General features: G+C 45.0%; 1 protein-coding gene across 10 annotated transcripts in view; it reads right to left on the minus strand.

Moving 5' to 3' along the window:
* CAMK2B (calcium/calmodulin dependent protein kinase II beta) overlaps positions 1-17418 on the minus strand; it is a 194562-nt gene extending 177144 nt beyond the window's left edge. For 9 of the 10 annotated variants that reach the window (XM_066593136.1, XM_066593144.1, XM_066593138.1 and 6 more), the window contains exon 1: positions 6195-6618. In XM_066593136.1, the coding sequence (XP_066449233.1) occupies positions 6195-6253 (59 nt within the window). In that variant the 5' untranslated portion in view covers positions 6254-6618. Of the gene's footprint in view, positions 1-6194; positions 6619-17230 lie in introns of those variants that run through there. The other variant, XM_066593135.1, reaches the window with a different exon arrangement.
* Positions 17419-17895: the final 477 nt, after the last annotated feature.

Raw genomic sequence — 17895 nt, forward strand, 5'->3', positions numbered from 1 at the left:
ACTACAATTCTAAGTTACACTCTAATAATAAACCGGTAATTAACTTTCACTAATCTGTTTCCGTTGGGTAGATACATAAATGCATTTGTCTGACTGACGGTTATGGATTACTGCTCCCATGTTCCCCCGCTGATGTGTATTTTTCTGATGATTGGGAAAAATGAAAAATAACGATGCTTATACACAAGAGACAGATATTTTGTTGGCTAAACTATCATGTTGAAGAATGCAACAGTGGATAGATATCCAGATCTGGAGAACGGTCCTGATCAGTCCTGGTTAGAATTGATTCTTTTTCCGTTGTAGGTCACATCAGTGCCGGCCTTAGATTAGATGGCACCCTGAATGTCATTTTTTCCTCCCAATTCCCATAAAAAAATTATATATTTTGCACTCATAGGCAGTCTGCCTGTGTTGTGCTTGTGTAGGAAGCAGCACCATACCAGAACAGCTCAATAAATAAATACTGTACTAGAACCAAGCTCATAACATAAATAGAGCGCTAAAATCAAGCTCATAACATCAACGCAGCACAAACCAACCTTAACACATAAATGCAGTGCCAGAACCAAGCTCATAATATAGCCGCAGAACAAAGCTTATAACATAAATACAGTAGCAAAACTAAGCAATTGTGTACCCGGGTTGCTAAAGGGCTGACAGTGGCACCCAGGAACATCAGAGGGGAGTGGACAGAGCTAGAAGGATGATTTATGGAGCTCCTCAAGACACTGTCACCCAGATAAAGAAGATCATCTGGCTGGGCAGACCTAAGGAAGATGATTGCCCCAACCTAAATTTATCTGATGCCCCCCACAAGCTGGTTTCCGGCACCCTGTGTGACCACATGGGTCACACACAGCTAAGGACGGCCATGGGTCACATTGTAAGAGTTAGTGGCCTTTCTATGGATCAAGATGGTAATATACATTAGGTTGAAGAAGGTTGATTGTTGAAGAACCATTGAACCAGCAAATGTCTGAAGAACGATCGTTATACTGACGCAGTGTCCATGTTAATTGTTAATGACAGTCATACTGGCCATACATGTTCATTGACATCAGACGAAGTCCACATGATGTGCCACTGTGGTACTGTCCTTTCACGGACAGTTGATTGTGTAACAGCCAACTGCACTATATGCATCAAAGTACTAGCGACTATCATGTAACTCTTTAGGGGGCCTCCACACAGGCGCTAAAACACTGCATTTTTTACTCTATGCGAGAGTGAGTAAAAAAGCAGATTTATGAAACCAAAGTCTTTCAATGGTTTCCTTTACATCTTAGATGCGTTCTCTGTTGCGATACAAAAAATTGCGGCATGTTCTATCTTTTGGCTTTTTTTTAGCCGATGTTTCCATGTAAAGCCATCATTTGTTCGATTTACGTAAAAAAAGGCATGACGATGCACTTTACAAAGTGACACACATTTGCCCTGTTACTGCGTTTTTCACCCGCCCAAAAACGCAAACGCCCGTGTGAAAGCACCCTTAAACACGGCCAACTTCTTTCTAGACATGGTCTGTCATCATTCGTTATAAAATTTCACCCATCATAAGATCATTTTGGTTGAAATCATCCTTTTTGATCACGTTTAGGCTAATGTGTAGTGGCACCTTAAAGGGGTTGTCCCGCGCCGAAACGGGTTTTTTTTTTTTTCAACCCCCCCCCGTTCGGCGCGAGACAACCCCGATGCAGGGAAGTAAAGAAAGTTTACCGGAGCGCTTACCTTAATCCCCGCGCTCCGGTGACTTCAATACTTACCGCTGAAGATGGCCGCCGGGATCCTCTGTCTTCGTGGACCGCAGCTCTTCTGTGCGGTCCACTGCCGATTCCAGCCTCCTGATTGGCTGGAATCGGCACGTGACGGGGCGGAGCTACACGGAGCCGCTCTCTGGCACGAGCGGCTCCATAGAAGACTGCTGAAGACCCGGACTGCGCAAGCGCGGCTAATTTGGCCATCGGAGGCCAAAAATTAGTCGGCACCATGGAGACGAGGACGCTAGCAACGGAGCAGGTAAGTAAAAAACTTTTTATAACTTCTGTATGGCTCATAATTAATGCACAATGTATATTACAAAGTGCATTATTATGGCCATACAGAAGTGTATAGACCCACTTGCTGCCTCGGGACAACCCCTTTAATAAGGCAAGTTGATATGGGTGACAGATCAACTATGTATGGTTGACTAGGTTAAGCCCTTATTACAAACCCTACAAATTAATGCTGAAATAGCAAATAGTATAAATCTGCTGATCTGGAGACCCCTCTATTAGCACAACTCAAGAGCATCACCAACAGCCATAAAAGATGCCCATTGATTTTATTGGGTACCATGCAATGCATATGGGCACATGCGGAGCAGTTTCTTAGTACATAACATCTAATCATAGGACACCATGATTGTTTTCCCTATAAAGAATCTGCAATCTGGAACGTGATTTGGCAAACCCTATTAAAGAGTATGTGTCGGCTACAAATTTGGTGGAAAATGTTTTTAGGTTGAGAAACTATACCCCGCCTATTATTTCAGTTCAGATCTGTGACATCATAAAGAAATTGGCCTACCTCATTCCTTAATTAATTTACTGGTTTGTAACCTATTGGTTGGATGCTCATGAACAGCAACCCCCTTCGATGTCATCATTATGATCTGTCAGAACTACTTTTGAGTTGATTTAAGAGGGACTTCGCACAGCTGAGGGTATGTGATGCAGTAGTTTTGTCTAACGGGCAGAAGGGAATCATTGTAAAAACTTCCTGTGGGCTGCTCTAGTTTGCTATCAAGCGACAAATCTGTGAGGAGAATCACGAGTTACCAAGTTGAGTCTTGGAAGTGACACAAGCCATTGCTGCATCCATTTGCCAGTTGCCACCACACCTGGAGACTGAGTCTATCTGACCCGCTGTGGAATAAAAAGGTTTGTGTTGGAAGCATGTGGTCTCGATCATCTCTGATTTCTGCATATCATCTGGTGCCCAGTCAAAGCTGTGACCTAGCCTTCTTCTGGTATTTCCGGCACGGTAGGAAAGCCTCTAACATATCTGCTGAACTACCACTGCTCCCGGGCCTAAACTGAACCTCTCCAAAAGACCCTCTGCCAGGGACCATTTAAATCACGGTTTAGCCAGCAGGATAGGCTCGAGGTGGAGAGGGGCCGCTTGGAACAATCAGCGACACCCAACAACTTAAAACAACCAGCTGTACATGACCCAGAGGAACATGAAGGTCGGCGGGACTGGGATGGAGAACAGGAGGAGATAGCAAGGTCTGCAACCTAGGACCAAACAAACCCACCCTGGCCAGATCGGAGGTTTACCATACTGCTGCCGTTAACCCGGGGCAAGACTTAGAGAGATGCCACCATTGACATGGCCACCACTCGGTTCTACTTCCCCGATACCTGGGGAAGTAACCATTGCACTTCCAAGAGGGCCGTTGCCAACTGCAGAGCTCCAGCAATCGGCGGCTCTGTCTAGTTTAGCCCCATAGTAATTGTCAAAGGGGTTCAGTTGCCTCCGGATCTGACAAAGACTGAGAACTTTTCAGGTCGGATGGATAGTGTTCGCCAGAATTTAATTTTTTTGTTGGAACTTTTGCTAATAGGTGCCAGGACAGCCCCAGGTTGGTCTGTTATTAAGATAGAAACTGTTTATTTGTACCGTTTATTGAAATCTTGATAACTGCTCCAATAAGTGAAGCCCAAAACCTGGTGTATTGGCCCTGACAACAGGGTTAGGACTTGGGAGTTGATATAAGAGGGACTCCACGCAAGAGAGGGTATGTGACGCAGTAGTTTCGTTTGACGAGCAAAAGGGACTGATTTTAAAAACTTTCTGTGAGCTACTATGGTTTGCTATAAAGCAACGAATCCATGAGGAGTACCATGGGTTACCGAGTTGAGGCTTGGAAGTGACACAAGCCATCACTGCATCCATTTGCCAGTTGCCACCACACCTGACTATATACACCTACTATGGAAGAAAGAAGCCTGTATTTGAAGAATGCATTCTCCACCATCTCTGATTCCTGCATATCAGCTAGTGCCCGGCAAAGACTGTGGTGGCTTCCAGCTGTTGCCCCAACCAGTATGGCCTAAATTAAACCTGCCCAAATGACACAACTGCTAGGTTCACTTTAGATATGAACCAGGTAATGCAATATAATTAAATTGATGGCTTTGTGCTGACAAGAACATGAATTTTACGCTTTTATCCTCTGTATAATAAATCTAGAGCAGCGTATCTGCAGGGGACCTATTTTATACCTTCAAAATACAGCAAATATTGAAGAAGCACATAAGTCCCTTGTGAGTTATAGCAAAGGATGCAAATACGAATGGCTTTGGTACAATGACAGCTGGGTACCCAGCAATGAAAACTGCTGATACATATGATAACCTCATCCATGTACATCCATCATGAATCCAAATATAGAACACTATTGACCCCACGATGCAGTTACCTTCCGCCTGTTCTCTAGCTGACATATATTAATATGTCTGTGAAGATCATCAGCATTTCTCCGGAGCAGATTGGGGCTGTCGTGTTGCTATGGTAAACGCAACGTCTGCTGGTGGCAAACGCTACCTTGTCCCGTAGGGCATGGGTACATATGCAAAAAGATTATCTTGGGATTTCGGGCATTTTGACAACATTTGCAAGAACGTGTCTAAGCAGAAGATCTGCATAGTCAATACTAATGGTCAAAAATGCATTGCTGGGCCACATAGATTAGCACTGACCATTGCAGAGCACATATCGGTTCGGGTGATGCACATTTTATAGGCCTTCAGTCTGCACCTGTACAAGCATTTAGTAAAACAATGCAAGCATCAATGATGTATGCAATTGATGCATTGATCGTACTCGGATTATGCTTCGTCCTAGGATCCCTGGTGACTCCCTGACCCTATATCTCACAGGCCCAGTCCTGATAACCTCATCCATGTGAGAGCCAAGTGTGACATCATAACAGGAGGCGGAATAACGCTCATGAAACCAGGAGGACCTGAGAGAGGAGGGGGGGGGGGAGCATCCAGGGGACGGAGAGCTACCAGTGCACCTGCCAATCAAATCTTCATCTTCATAGACACTGTTACCAATCACCCATCGAATACCATAGCCAAAGAAGAAAAACTCTGATGGATGGTCATCTACGGCCATATATCACATTCATACATCCAAACTGGTCATAAATATCCTGATTTCGATCACATCCATCAAGATCACCCGCTAGATTATTAATAACCGTTGCACGCCATTCCTTAGCAATACTGAAGTCCGTTATCTATTCATTAGCTTTACTGATTGCCTTTACAATGCATACACTAATGAATAAACTTAAAACCATGATCCATCCTGCACCCGGACTTTAGATTTATCAATCACCACTCAGATACTCCCTCTGATATCCTAATTGACAGTCTCTGCATTTCCAGACTTTGCCAATAGCTCATGCTATACATAGGTAGCCCGAAAATAACAATGTATCAATAACTCAATACACCCCATACATCCCTCACCAATTACCAACCGGTATACCCAAAATCATCAATATTAATGTTAAATTATCCCTGGCTATTTGACAAGTACGCAACCCTCCCTCTTCTCTCTCCCCCCCCCCCCCCCCCCCCAATTATTTATGCCCAGCAGTGGGTGCCAGTCACCTATGATAATACCCCTGCAATCCATGAATAGTCTTTAGCTTTATACACCCCCCCATCACCCCAAACCTCACCCTGAATCTAATCACCTCCCCCGGAGGAATATACGCAGACACACAGCAGTGGCTCCCAGACATAAACACATTATTTGTGCAAATATATACGTGCATGTATTTACAGATACACAACATACGGGCATGCAACCGGTTTTTCCGAGTACTACAGGTATTTTAACACAGCAAAATGGACACACAGAGATATCTGCAATCACATCATCGGTTGGGTCACCAAATTCTTCACTCAGCACCAATTGACCCCCCTTGCATCACACACCCTACGTTGCCCCCATCTGCGCCAGAAGGCCCCGGATTGCATCTCCCGGTATTAAAAAAGGAAGAGTGTATATTACATAAGATATATATGAACCAATGCTTTCCCTGATCAAGGGGTGGCTTTAATGAGTAACCCTCCCCCCTGGGTGCCTTATTGCTCCAGCTGCAGGTGAGAAATCAGATGGTGCCTTACTTGCCAATCTCTTCATACAGCTGGTATTCGTCTGTAAAACGTGTGCAGGTTACAGCCATGTCTGCATGGGATCCGGGTTCTGCAGTGCTTCTTGGCTCTAGGAAGGAAGAGATCTCTTCAGTCTTGATTTAGTGACAGTAGCAGGGGCAAGTGACTCTGATGAGATCTGGGAAATTTGCACCCTTCTAAGTCCTGTTATTTGCTTTTTTTCCCCCCCAGTGTGCCCCTCCTGTAGGGATCTCTGCGTCTCTTTTCTACCAGGCAAAAAATAAAATAAAATCCCAGAAAAAAAGATGAAGAATAATAAGAGAAAGGCGGAGAGGTAATGGAAAGAGTGACAGAGGAGAGGGGAGACTGCAGGAATTAGGGGAGATAGGGAGAAAGAGAGAAAGAGAGAGGAGAGGTAGTCAGGAGCTGCTCTGAATGTGCCTTGCCTGTATTAATTTCAGACTGAGAGAGAACAAGAGGGAGGGATGGGAGGGAGAAAAAGGAGAGAGGGAGGGCAGAGATAGAGTAGAGATACAGGGGGATGACAGAACGAGAGGGAGAGACAGGAGAGAAAGTGTGAGGACAGGACAGAAGCTCACATTTACTGGCAAATCCTTCACGCCTAGCACTGCAGATGCAAGTGCAAAGGGTTAAAGTTGGCCGATTAATAATAATAATAATAATAATCAACTTTATTTGTATAGCGCCAACATATTCCGCAGCGCTTACATAGACAGGGGATACAGAAAGGCAAAAGTACAAACATTACAGAACCACGGTTACATAGTAATCAAGTGATGGAAACAATAGGGGTGAGGGTCCTGCTCCAACGAGCTTACATACTACAAGTAATGGGGTGATACAGAAGGTAAAGGGGCTGGAGATGTGCACGGTATGGCGAAGTGTGAGCGATGTTATACACATAGACAATGGTCAGACATTTAGCCGTGTGACGGCAGAATCGGTGTGACTGCAGGAGCGGTTTATGATGGCTAGCAGGGATTGCAGTCAGTAGGTCAGGGAGCATGTTATCAGGCAGAGTACAAAGAGGTTTGTTTAGGGAATTCGGTATGCCTCCCTGAAGAGGTGCGTTTTTAGAGCACGCCTGAAGTTCTGCGAGTCCTGGATTGCTCGGGTAGCCTTTGGTAGTGCGTTCCAGAGGACCGGTGCTGCTCTGGAGAATTCTTGGAGGCGGGAATGAGAAGTTCGAATTAAAGGGGTGCTCAGTCTGGTTTCGTTAGCAGAGCGGAGAGCCCGGGCTGGTTGATGGATTGAGATGAGGGAGGCGATATAGGGGGCGCTGCACTGTGGAGGGCTTTGTGGATGAAGGTGGTGAGTTTAAATTGAATTCTGTATTTAACGGGCAGCCAGTGCAGTGACCGGCACAGGGCAGAGGCGTCCGAGTAGCGGCTGGACAGGAAGATAAGCCTGGCTGCCGCATTCAGGATGGATTGGAGAGGGTAGAGTCTGGTGCAGGGGAGGCCGATCAGCAACGAGTTGCAATAATCGAGCCGGGAGTGGATGAGGGCAACAGTAAGCGTTTTTAGCGTGTCCACAGTGAGAAAAGAGCGGATTCTTGCGATGTTCTTGAGGTGCAGCTGACATGTTCGGGCCAGAGATTGGATGTAGGGGGTAAAAGAGAGATCAGAATCAAATATGACTCCAAGGCAGCGGGCATGTTGTCTAGGAGTTATGGTGGCGCCACACACTGAGATGGAGATGTCAGGAGGAGGTCGGTTAGTGGAGGGTGGAAATACCAGCAGGTCAGTTTTAGAGAGGTTTAGTTTTAGGTAGAGAGAGGACATGGTGTTAGAGACAGTGGACAGACAGTTAGTGATGTTTTGGAGTAAAGGTGCAGAGATGTCACGGGAAGAGGTGTATAGCTGGGTGTCATCAGCGTACAGGTGGTATTGGAGGCCAAATCTCCTGATGGTTTGTCCAATAGGGGAGGTAGAGCCAGCAAAGGAGACACTGAAAGAGCGGTCAGATAGGTAGGAAGAGAACCAGGAGAGAGCAGTGTCCTTTAGGCCAATGGAGCGTAGCATACTGAGGAGGAGTTTGTGGTCAACAGTGTCAAATGCTGCAGCAAACTGCTGGATATCTACCATATCATAAAATTTTCTTGCTGGGTCATGTCAATATGTAAAGCTAGAGCCTTAAACGTAATGATATTTGGTCCAATACGACCAGTTATGAGCTTTACATATGGCAAGTATGATATACGGTATGTATTTCCCATTATTTATATAGCACCTCCATATTCCATATTCATATCAATCTCTAAACATATGGTTTCGCAAGATTTCCATTAACCCGAACAGGAAATTGATCCAAGCAATCAGACAGAATTGACTTATCGTGACATGTGTTTCAGAATTGTGAGTGATGAAGGATAATTCATCAACTGCTAATAGATCTTAGGTGGACGATGAAGCTGGGACAAAATTGTTGTTTTGCTTATTGGAAACTAGGGAAATTGTTGTTCGGTAATGAATATGTAGAATTCTGTTAAAAAATACTAAATATGAAATAAATAAAGAATATATGTAAAATCAATGACTGTTCAAAGAATCATTTAATTTAGGCAATACTCAAGGGGTATCGTAGCGTTATCAATCAGGTATGTCTAATTTATCGCTGATGCATCGGAGAAGAGAACAATCAGAAACATTTAAGTGATGTTTCCAAGCTCTTTTGTTTGATTGTTGCAAAGCAAGAGGTTTTACATTGTGGCATGCTTCAGAGTCAACAATTCAAAGTCCACAGAATGCGTGATTCTTCTATCTTAGTAAAACATTACAAAGGTTAATTATGACAAAGCTGCATGTTCAGCGTCTGGGACCCTGTTAGTAAAATGTAACTGCAATATGTCTTTTACTCACATATTTCTTACTATGCACACGACACAAATGTTATGCACATATTATTCAATACCTTCACAATATATTTAAATACGGTACAGTACTTTCACAATGACATATCGATGGAAGGCATTTTTGTGCATTTTGGCAGCTGTTGTGTCACGGTAGCATCGTACTGCAGTAATCAGATGTGTAGTGAATGGGAACTTATGAATTCCGCAAGTTTAGCAGCTTCTGCCTTACTGTACCGCTATCTGCCTTTAATTTCATATAGAGGCATGCAAACTTTTTTTTCCCCTGTCAGATTCCATATGAATTAGACAGAAAAACAATGTGGTGTGCACCGATGGATATAATAATGAGGACAAATCCAGCTTCACCAATACTCAATAAAAGAATCCTCTGTATTTGGCAGCACGCTCCACTGGATACTGTACTACTAAAATATTCTCCTCTTGAATCGTTGCATTTAGTAGAGAGTATATCTTCCAAGTAGAGTTCCATATGGAGTGCCATACTGTGTTCCTATGGCTTTGAAGCTGTAAGGACTCCATTCACCGCTGTACACATGATACATGGAGTTCCTACAGGTTCATATTAGGGAACCATAGGCACTCCGTGTGTAAGGGGCGTATACAAGTACATTATCCTTCCCATTGCATAAAACACAATGGTATTGGCATGTATATATGATGTATATAGGAAGTCCAGTTATTTTATTGGACTCTCTCACTTTGCTAATTTCCAAGAACCCCTTGAGCTATCTCTATCCCTCTTGACTCAAGCAGTCCACTTTCCTATAGGACTAGAATAAGCAGGCAATGGGGCAGCCAGTCTCCCACTATGTGCTTATAAACATATTCTCTTTCAGGGCTGAAGCCCACACCAACTTCACATGGTTTACGCAGTCTCAGATCAAAGTTGGCTGCTCTAAAAGCTGAAGTACTAACATAGCCCAAACAGACCACAGCTTCTTTGGCCAGCTCCCCGACTGCCCTTTCGACATATTTTGGCCTTGTTACATGGTACTGCTCTGACACTTCTGGACCTCCTGGTAACTCAAAGCGGCATTGACTAATGGGTGAAAGCTAGAAGCCACTTGGGCTTGAAAAAGTCTGTTCAAAAGTCAGCTGAAGAGTTAAGTGCTGCAACGCTGAAGTGTTTAGTACCACCAAGTGTGTTCTGCAACCATTAAGCTTCTTATGCCACTCTTTGTGTCTGCAACCATCAAGTGTTTGTGTCTTCTTGCAGACTGCAGAAATCCAAGGCTGACTGTCAGATTTATGCTGCAGTTTTACACTTTGAATCAGCTTCAGATTTGCAACCGTTTATCACTTTTGTTATAAATAACAGAAAACAGCCAGAAAAGGTCACATAACAATAGATGCATAAAAAAGAATGAAGCATACTACGATGTTGTCCAGGCCCGTTTTTTTGCACTCTTAACTTAATCTTTTTACATGGACTGCCAATTTGCCCCATATAAAAAATAAATTGCATGTATGAATAGCCCTACGGGCTTTAATGGGTCCGTGTGCTCTCAGTTACACGTATGGATAGCACACGGATGGAAAGTATTTCCACATGAATAAGCCCTAAGCGTATGCTAATATAAGAAAGCGACTAGAAAATCGTACACCGCTACAATGTATGTAATAAACTGTTTATTGTTTTGTGGTGTGGTCTAATATAGAAAATGGGAAAGACAGGGGGATACCTGGTAACTTGGGGACACAGATGACATAAATTTGTCACACCACTTACATGGCGCTGAAGTTTATATCTGCGGGAGCTGCTTCCCGTCAGTTCGAGTGAGAGTTCTTGCTAAAGCAACAAAGAAGCATTGCAGTAGGTCAACTTTTTCTGTGGGCTGACTACAAGTGCAGTCCTGAATACACGGAGGTGCGCAGGGGTCTACTGAAGTGTGCCAGTATCCGGCAGCGCAAGAGCGAAGGGTGCTGCGAGTAGTATGTAAGACTAAGGCATCATGTCCATGGACGGGTCGGATTCCGCGGGAGCCCGTAGAGGAATACGACCCTACCGGACCTCACATTTTCTGTACCGCAGATGGTCAGCACAGCTTGCCGTCAGACATGCACAGTCTAGACTTTTTTTCCTTATCTCCTGCTTTTTCCGTGGGCTTCCACGTGAAACCCGGAAATCAAATCTGCATGTGTTAATTGAGATGAGGATGCCCATGCTTCCCTATGGGCGGCTTGAACTGCGGATCTTTCGCCCATGGACATTGGGCCTTAAGAGATGCTTGCCCGTTCTTTTGACTGATCATGTAAAAGTGACAACAATCAGCCAACAAATGAACAAATGCTACTTTATCCGCTGATCAGCTCAGTTATGCGAACATAAAAATGTTGACTGGTGAACTGTAAACAGGGAGTTATGCAGATGATCAATGACAGCTGTATGGGGATGAACAATCATATTAACAATCATTCGTCCCCATCCAGCCAATCTTCTGCCAGTGGAAATATTATTAATGAGCACTGACTGACATGCTTATTGCTCGTTACCGCGGGCAGATGATGTGCCCATGTAAAAGTACCCTTAGGAACTTTAGGGATGATTGATGTACTGTATATACAGTAGGTATATTTCTAGCTATCCATGAGGATTTTATTACTTTGGTGGCTGTGTTTATACCACTTCTTCAATCTAGGTGATTACTGAGTACATCCAGCGTTGACTTTGTTTTGTCTTGACTGTGTGCCCTATATGTGACATTTTTCATCATTCTCATCACATGGAAGGCTACATCCACTGTACACTCTACTAATTCTACAAGGATATGCATGTACATAGGATATGCATATGATATGTACTTTTACAAACCTTTGGCTGGTCCAATATTATTCAGCTATGCATTTTATTCCTTGGATATACATACACTGTATCTATGAGTAGTGATAGCAGATAAATAGATATCATATCTTGTTTTATCACTGGATATGCACTTTATTGGTGGGTGAGCCTAATAGGTATGATAGCCGGTTTGATGTCATATCTTAATTCGTAATAATGCTATTAGATATGCATCTTATTGATGAATGAATGTAATTGGCTTAATAGCTGGTTCTATGCTATACAATATGTAATAGTAATGCTATATCACACGTATTTATTAATCTAATGTAACATCAGATATGAGCTTCATGAATGTGTGACTATAATTAGCTTGATAATTGTTTTGATATTACATCCATGTACACTCTTTAAAAAAATCAAGCACCTAGAAGGAGTTGTTGTTTTGTTGCCAAACTCGGCATGCAGTTACATCTCAGGCAGATATGAAAGGATTAGAGTTGTGGTAATTAGATGAACGGTCTTCCCACCTGAGGCCCTAAATGTGGTTCCACCCTTGGCCTATAAAAAGGCTCTCAGAGGCTCCTTGTGTGTAGTGACCTCTTCTTCTGCTTGTGTAGAGCCTGTTGACCACTAGACGCCTCTACGATGCAGAGAAGAGAATTCGGCCAGTTTACAGAGTTTGAGAGGGGTGCGTCTGGAGACAGGTGGCACCATCGTTATAGGTCCCCTTGTCTGTTGGAATAATTTCCAGATGCTTGGCTGAAGGACATTTGGTCTCACAGCGCCCATTACATGTTCTGTCTTTGACGCCCACCGTTAACTTTGTTTGCAGTCATATCGTGAAAAACAAAACTAGACTACTACGGAGTGGAACCGGACAGTCTTAAGAGAGGAATCCAGGTTTAGTTTGGGCACTGATGACAGCCTGGAGACCTAGCAGTAAGTGCCTCAATCCTGCCTTTGCTGTGGAGCGGCACACTGCCCCCTGCTGGTGTGATGGTCTGGGGGGGCATCACATATGACAGTTGGTCACCCCTAGTAGTGGTAGGAGGGACAATGACAGCTCAGCAATATGTTCAGGACATCCTGCAGCCACATGTGTTCCTCTCGTGGCGGCTACCAAGAGGCATTTTCCAGCAGGATAATGCTCGGCCGCACACAAGGGGGTCACAGGAATGTCTGCACAACATTGTCACACTTCTGTGGCTGCCCGGTCACCAGATTTATCTTCAATAGAACATATATGGGACCATCAGGGATGCTAGCTTTGATAGCCTTCGAGTTTGCACAATCTAGAGGCTCAGTTACAGCAAATGTGCCCCCATGCCCACCCATATCACATCTTGTATCCAAGCTAGAGGTAGTACAACAGGGTACTAGAGCCTCCATGCCCACCCGTATCACATCTTGTATCCAAGCTAGAGGTAGTACAACAGGATACTAGAGCCTCCATGCCCGCCCGTATCACATCTTGTATCCAAGCTAGAGGCGGTACAACAGGGTACTAGAGCCTTCATGCCCACCTGTATCACATCTTGTATCCAAGCTAGAGGCGGCCTAACAGGGTACTAGAGCCTCCATGCCTGCCCCTTTCACATCTTGTATTCAAGCTAGAGGAGGTATCAGTATAAGTAATTTAAACCTAGTGAGTGATCGCTGATTCCACCCTCTCTCTACCCCGTTGTTGGCCAACCGCTTCGTACGGAGACTGCTGTCTATCAGTTGTGGCTTTGCAGCCAGTTCCCGCAAGCTAATGTGACCAGACGTCCTGATTTAGGTGGGAGAGTCCCACCTTGGGACTCTGTATCCGGTTTTCCTCTGGGACCCCAGCGGGACAGCCATTTGTCCCGCTTCCAGGACGTCTGGTCAACAATATTATGAATACCAGCCGGGGTGCCACAGCTTCCTGGCCGGTAATCACTCTGCTGCGCTGCCGGCCGGAAGCACACACTGACGGCAGTGTGTGCATCCAGGATCGTCGTCCGCTCTTACCCTCACCTCTCCTCTTTGGTTCCGCAAGAGGAGAAGGAGGAGGCGCTGCTGCGGGTGCACACACTTTCGCCCATCTACAGCAGCTCTGAGAGAAGCAGTGGCGCTGTGAAGACCAGGAAGAGGTAAGTATGTGGGTATTAGGGAAGCGCAAATACTATGTGTGGGGTCACTACTAATGCTGGGGCCGGTATAGGGGAGCGCTAATACTACTGGGGCTACTGTGGCGGTCACTGTTATTACTGGGGCTGGTATAGGGGAGCACTATTACTACGGAGGCCACTCTGCATGTGACAGCATACCTCAAGCTAATTTAGGGTATGTTTACACATGACAGAAATGCTGCAGAATGTCTGCAGTGGAAATTTCCGCAGCAAATTCTGCATCTAAAAAAACAGTCAAAATCTGTACCGCTGGTGCATATTTTGACTGGAAACCAGTTGCGTATCCGCAGCTCACGTCATTCTATGTGGCGCTCCCCCTCACCTACTCCGAAAGCTTCCCGCTGTCAGCGCTCCCCAGCTTCCCGTCCCCAGCGGCCTGGTCAAGTGCGGCAGCGCTGGTCAGGTGAGGCCACTACAGGCCGCTGGGAACTGGAAGCGGGCAGTGCTGACAGCGGGAAGCCTTCGGAGGAGGTGAGGGGGAGCGCCACATGGTATGAAATCAGCTGCAGATATGCAGCTTATTTCCAGTCAAAATCCGCACTAATGGTACAAATTTTGACAGTTTTTTGGATGCAGAAATGCTGCAGAATTTGCTCCCTGCCTTCTTTTGAACCGGCCATGTATTTTTTATAACAACCGAGGTAAAATCATCCGTTGTGATAAGCCCCGTCCCTGACCACACCCCTTTGCCCCGCTTTGACCCTGAGAAAATCTGGTCACCTTACGCAACCATTAAAGGGAACATGTAACCTGCCTGAAGCTCCGTAAACTAACTTATGGTGCTGTTAGAGAAGGTGACAGACTCAGTAGTGTGGGAGAAAACCAAAGTACTCAAGAGGAGACCCATGCAAACACAGCGAGAACATACAAACTCCATGAGATGTTGTCTAGCGCTACAGTGCTAACCACTGAGCCAACATGGTGCTCACTGTCTCAAAGAAAAACTGTCTCTATCACCCAACCAATCACAGTGCAGCTTTCATTTGTGAAACTGCTCTGGTAAAATGAAAGCTGTGCTGCGATTGGTTGCTATGGGCAACAAGGACAGCCTTATTGTTAGACAGTGTGGACAAATGAGGCCCTATATCATAAGTTACCGGGTCTCAGCCTACTTTCCTGTACGGCACCTTGTGTTTGGCTTACTGAGAGGACTGACTACCCCAGGTAGGTTACAGTAGACACTGTGGGAGATCATCAGGGCCTTCATTGCTTTCTACACATTTGAGAACCCAAAAATCTGAAGTCAAATAGACTCATGGCAATGAAGGAGTTACATTCTGACCCTTCACCTCACCCTTTCCCTCCTTGTTGCTCTCCTAATTAGTAAGCAAGGAGGCAGAGGTACTGGACTACTTTACTTGCATTTGTCCTAAACCATGCAGATACAGTCTGTGCCATGTTACCATGGTAACCTCTACTAGAACAATTACATAGCACTATGCCGCCCCCCACCTCACATTCTGGAGGGGGAGTCCCTTAATAGGGAAAGCGTCAGAGAAGAGAACTAAACATTTTTTTCTTCTTCTTAAATACACTCAAGTACGCGTGGCTAAAAATATCCCGCCATCATATGTGCGGGGCATATAAAGACTGTTATTATCTGCTGGGGTATACAGTATATGATGATGTTGTCATATTGTGTATCGCGTGAAGCATATGGGCTGTTGGGTATTTTCAGGCATGATTCATGTGTATCCTCTTAAAGAAAACAAGCCATGCTGTGGAAAATAGCGTAATATATAATGTATGCTGATCCGACCGTACAAATCTCTGACGTCCAACGCAGGTGGGTTGCCCGAATATAGTTATATTACAGTATATCATGTGTCATTATAACTCTCCATTTTGGAGGGACATAAAAAGATATAGTAGGGCCGGCTTCACATTTGCATATATTGCGCGCTTATTTCGGTTACGGGAAAAAAAAATAGAACATTTTCTATATTTCTGTGTATTTGCACAGCAAAAGTCCCCATAGAAGTCAATGGGGGCAAGCAAATGTGTGTGCAAGGAGATGCGTATAACTGTAATTGCGCAGGAAAAAGAATACTTCAGGAATGTATTAAGACTAATTAGCCATTTTAATTGGTGCGTCTTTATTTGCCATGTACAAGTGAGCATGCTATGCAGGCTCAAAAAAAGTACAGTAAAATACGCCGATACGCGTGCACAGTTCGTTTCGAAAAAAAACATTATGTTCAGGCGTGCACAAATATGCTTGTGCTCGTGTGAAGCGAGGCCTAATAGCTTGGGCTCATGCACACGTGGCATTGCCGCATGCACTCAAAGTGGCGATGTGTCGGCTGTAACAGGTGACGGGTGCAGAATATGACGCCGGTGGTGAAGAGGCTTTACACCAATTCAAAAAATGCTTTACTGAATGTACGATAAAGAATAATATGGCAATGATGTGCGACAGTATTCTTTGGATACTATGGTTTACTAATAGAGATGAGCGAGTATACTCGCTGAAGGCAATTGCTCGAGCGAGCATTGCCTTTAGGGAGTACCTGCCCGCTCGAGACAAAAGGTTCGGGTGCCGGCGGCGGGCAGGGAGCTGCGGGGGAGAGCGGGGCGGAACGGAGGGAAGATCTCTCCCTCCCTCTCTCCCCCCCGCTCCCTCCTGCTGACTGCCGCAACTCACCGCTCCCCCGTGCCGGCACCCGAACCTTTCGTCTCGAGCTGGCAGGTACTCGCTAAAGGCAATGCTCGCTTGAGCAATTGCCTTTAGCGAGTATACTCGCTCATCTCTATTTACTAACTTTCAGTTAACACTATAACTCAGTCCATACCCTACAGATAGTGTGTCCTTAACATTGTGTGCACAACATGGACACGTTTGCCCTGGCCAGGGGTAAATAGCTCCACAGATGCTGTGTGACAATAGGAGTCTCCTTTGAAGTTACTTAGTCTTGCAGGAACTTCGTTAACCAAATGACTAAATCTGTTAACTGAAATATGTAGTCACTGTCCCCTGAAGAAATTAGCATAGTATCTTTGGGGAGGCTGTACAGGCATAGAGTCAAAATAATCCATTTTATTGGTGATAAGCCTGGGTGATGGTACTCATGATTACATAACACCAAAACTGAATATATGGATACGGTTTGTCTGTCTATCTGCTCCCGTTGACAATCTCTTTGTTCCGGTGAGGACTTGGCACTTGGGGTCAGTAATTGCAGCTAACATTTCCTTGGATGATCAACAGACCTACCTCTGGTACACGCGTTGCAACAGCTGGGTAGCACCACTCCAGGAATCCAACTTGCATTCTCTCTCTCTTTCTGGTAGAAGTAATCCCAGATCTCCAGTAGCACTAGGGCAGCTCACTCCTCATGAGGCTCTCTGCAAAAACTGTCAGAGCAATGTTTCCAATCCCCAGGTGTCAACAGATATGCTAGCTGTTTTTATAATGAGTCCACAGAAAAGCACCTGGAGACTGACATGAGAACATGGAGTGAGTAAAAGCAGGTGCGGAGCAGCACTCAGCTTAACAGAATGGACCTCGTCAGGTGACAGTCAGATCATAGGCTCCTGGGACCTGGGGGCAGAGAACTGCCAATAGACGACTCTCCGGACTCTTTTAAGGGGTACTCCAAATCTTCCTCCTTGTCCCAGGTTACGCTTCTAGGTACCGGTGGCACATTTGTGGTTTTCATCTCAACAGTTGTCAGGTTCACAGGGAACTGCTCTTTTAATATACCACTCCAGGTTACCCGTGCGCCAGGCACAGATTGTTCTATCCAGCACCTGGGGGAAGGGTACATGTTTAAACAAGTTTCAACAAAATCAAAAAGAACATGGAACTTTACAAGTCATCATATACATTAATATCTATTACATGGCACCTCCTTACATGAGTCAACCAATTGTTGTAAG

This window comes from Eleutherodactylus coqui, chromosome 2 (genome assembly GCF_035609145.1).
Source record: "Eleutherodactylus coqui strain aEleCoq1 chromosome 2, aEleCoq1.hap1, whole genome shotgun sequence".
Lineage (NCBI taxonomy): Eukaryota > Metazoa > Chordata > Amphibia > Anura > Eleutherodactylidae > Eleutherodactylus > Eleutherodactylus coqui.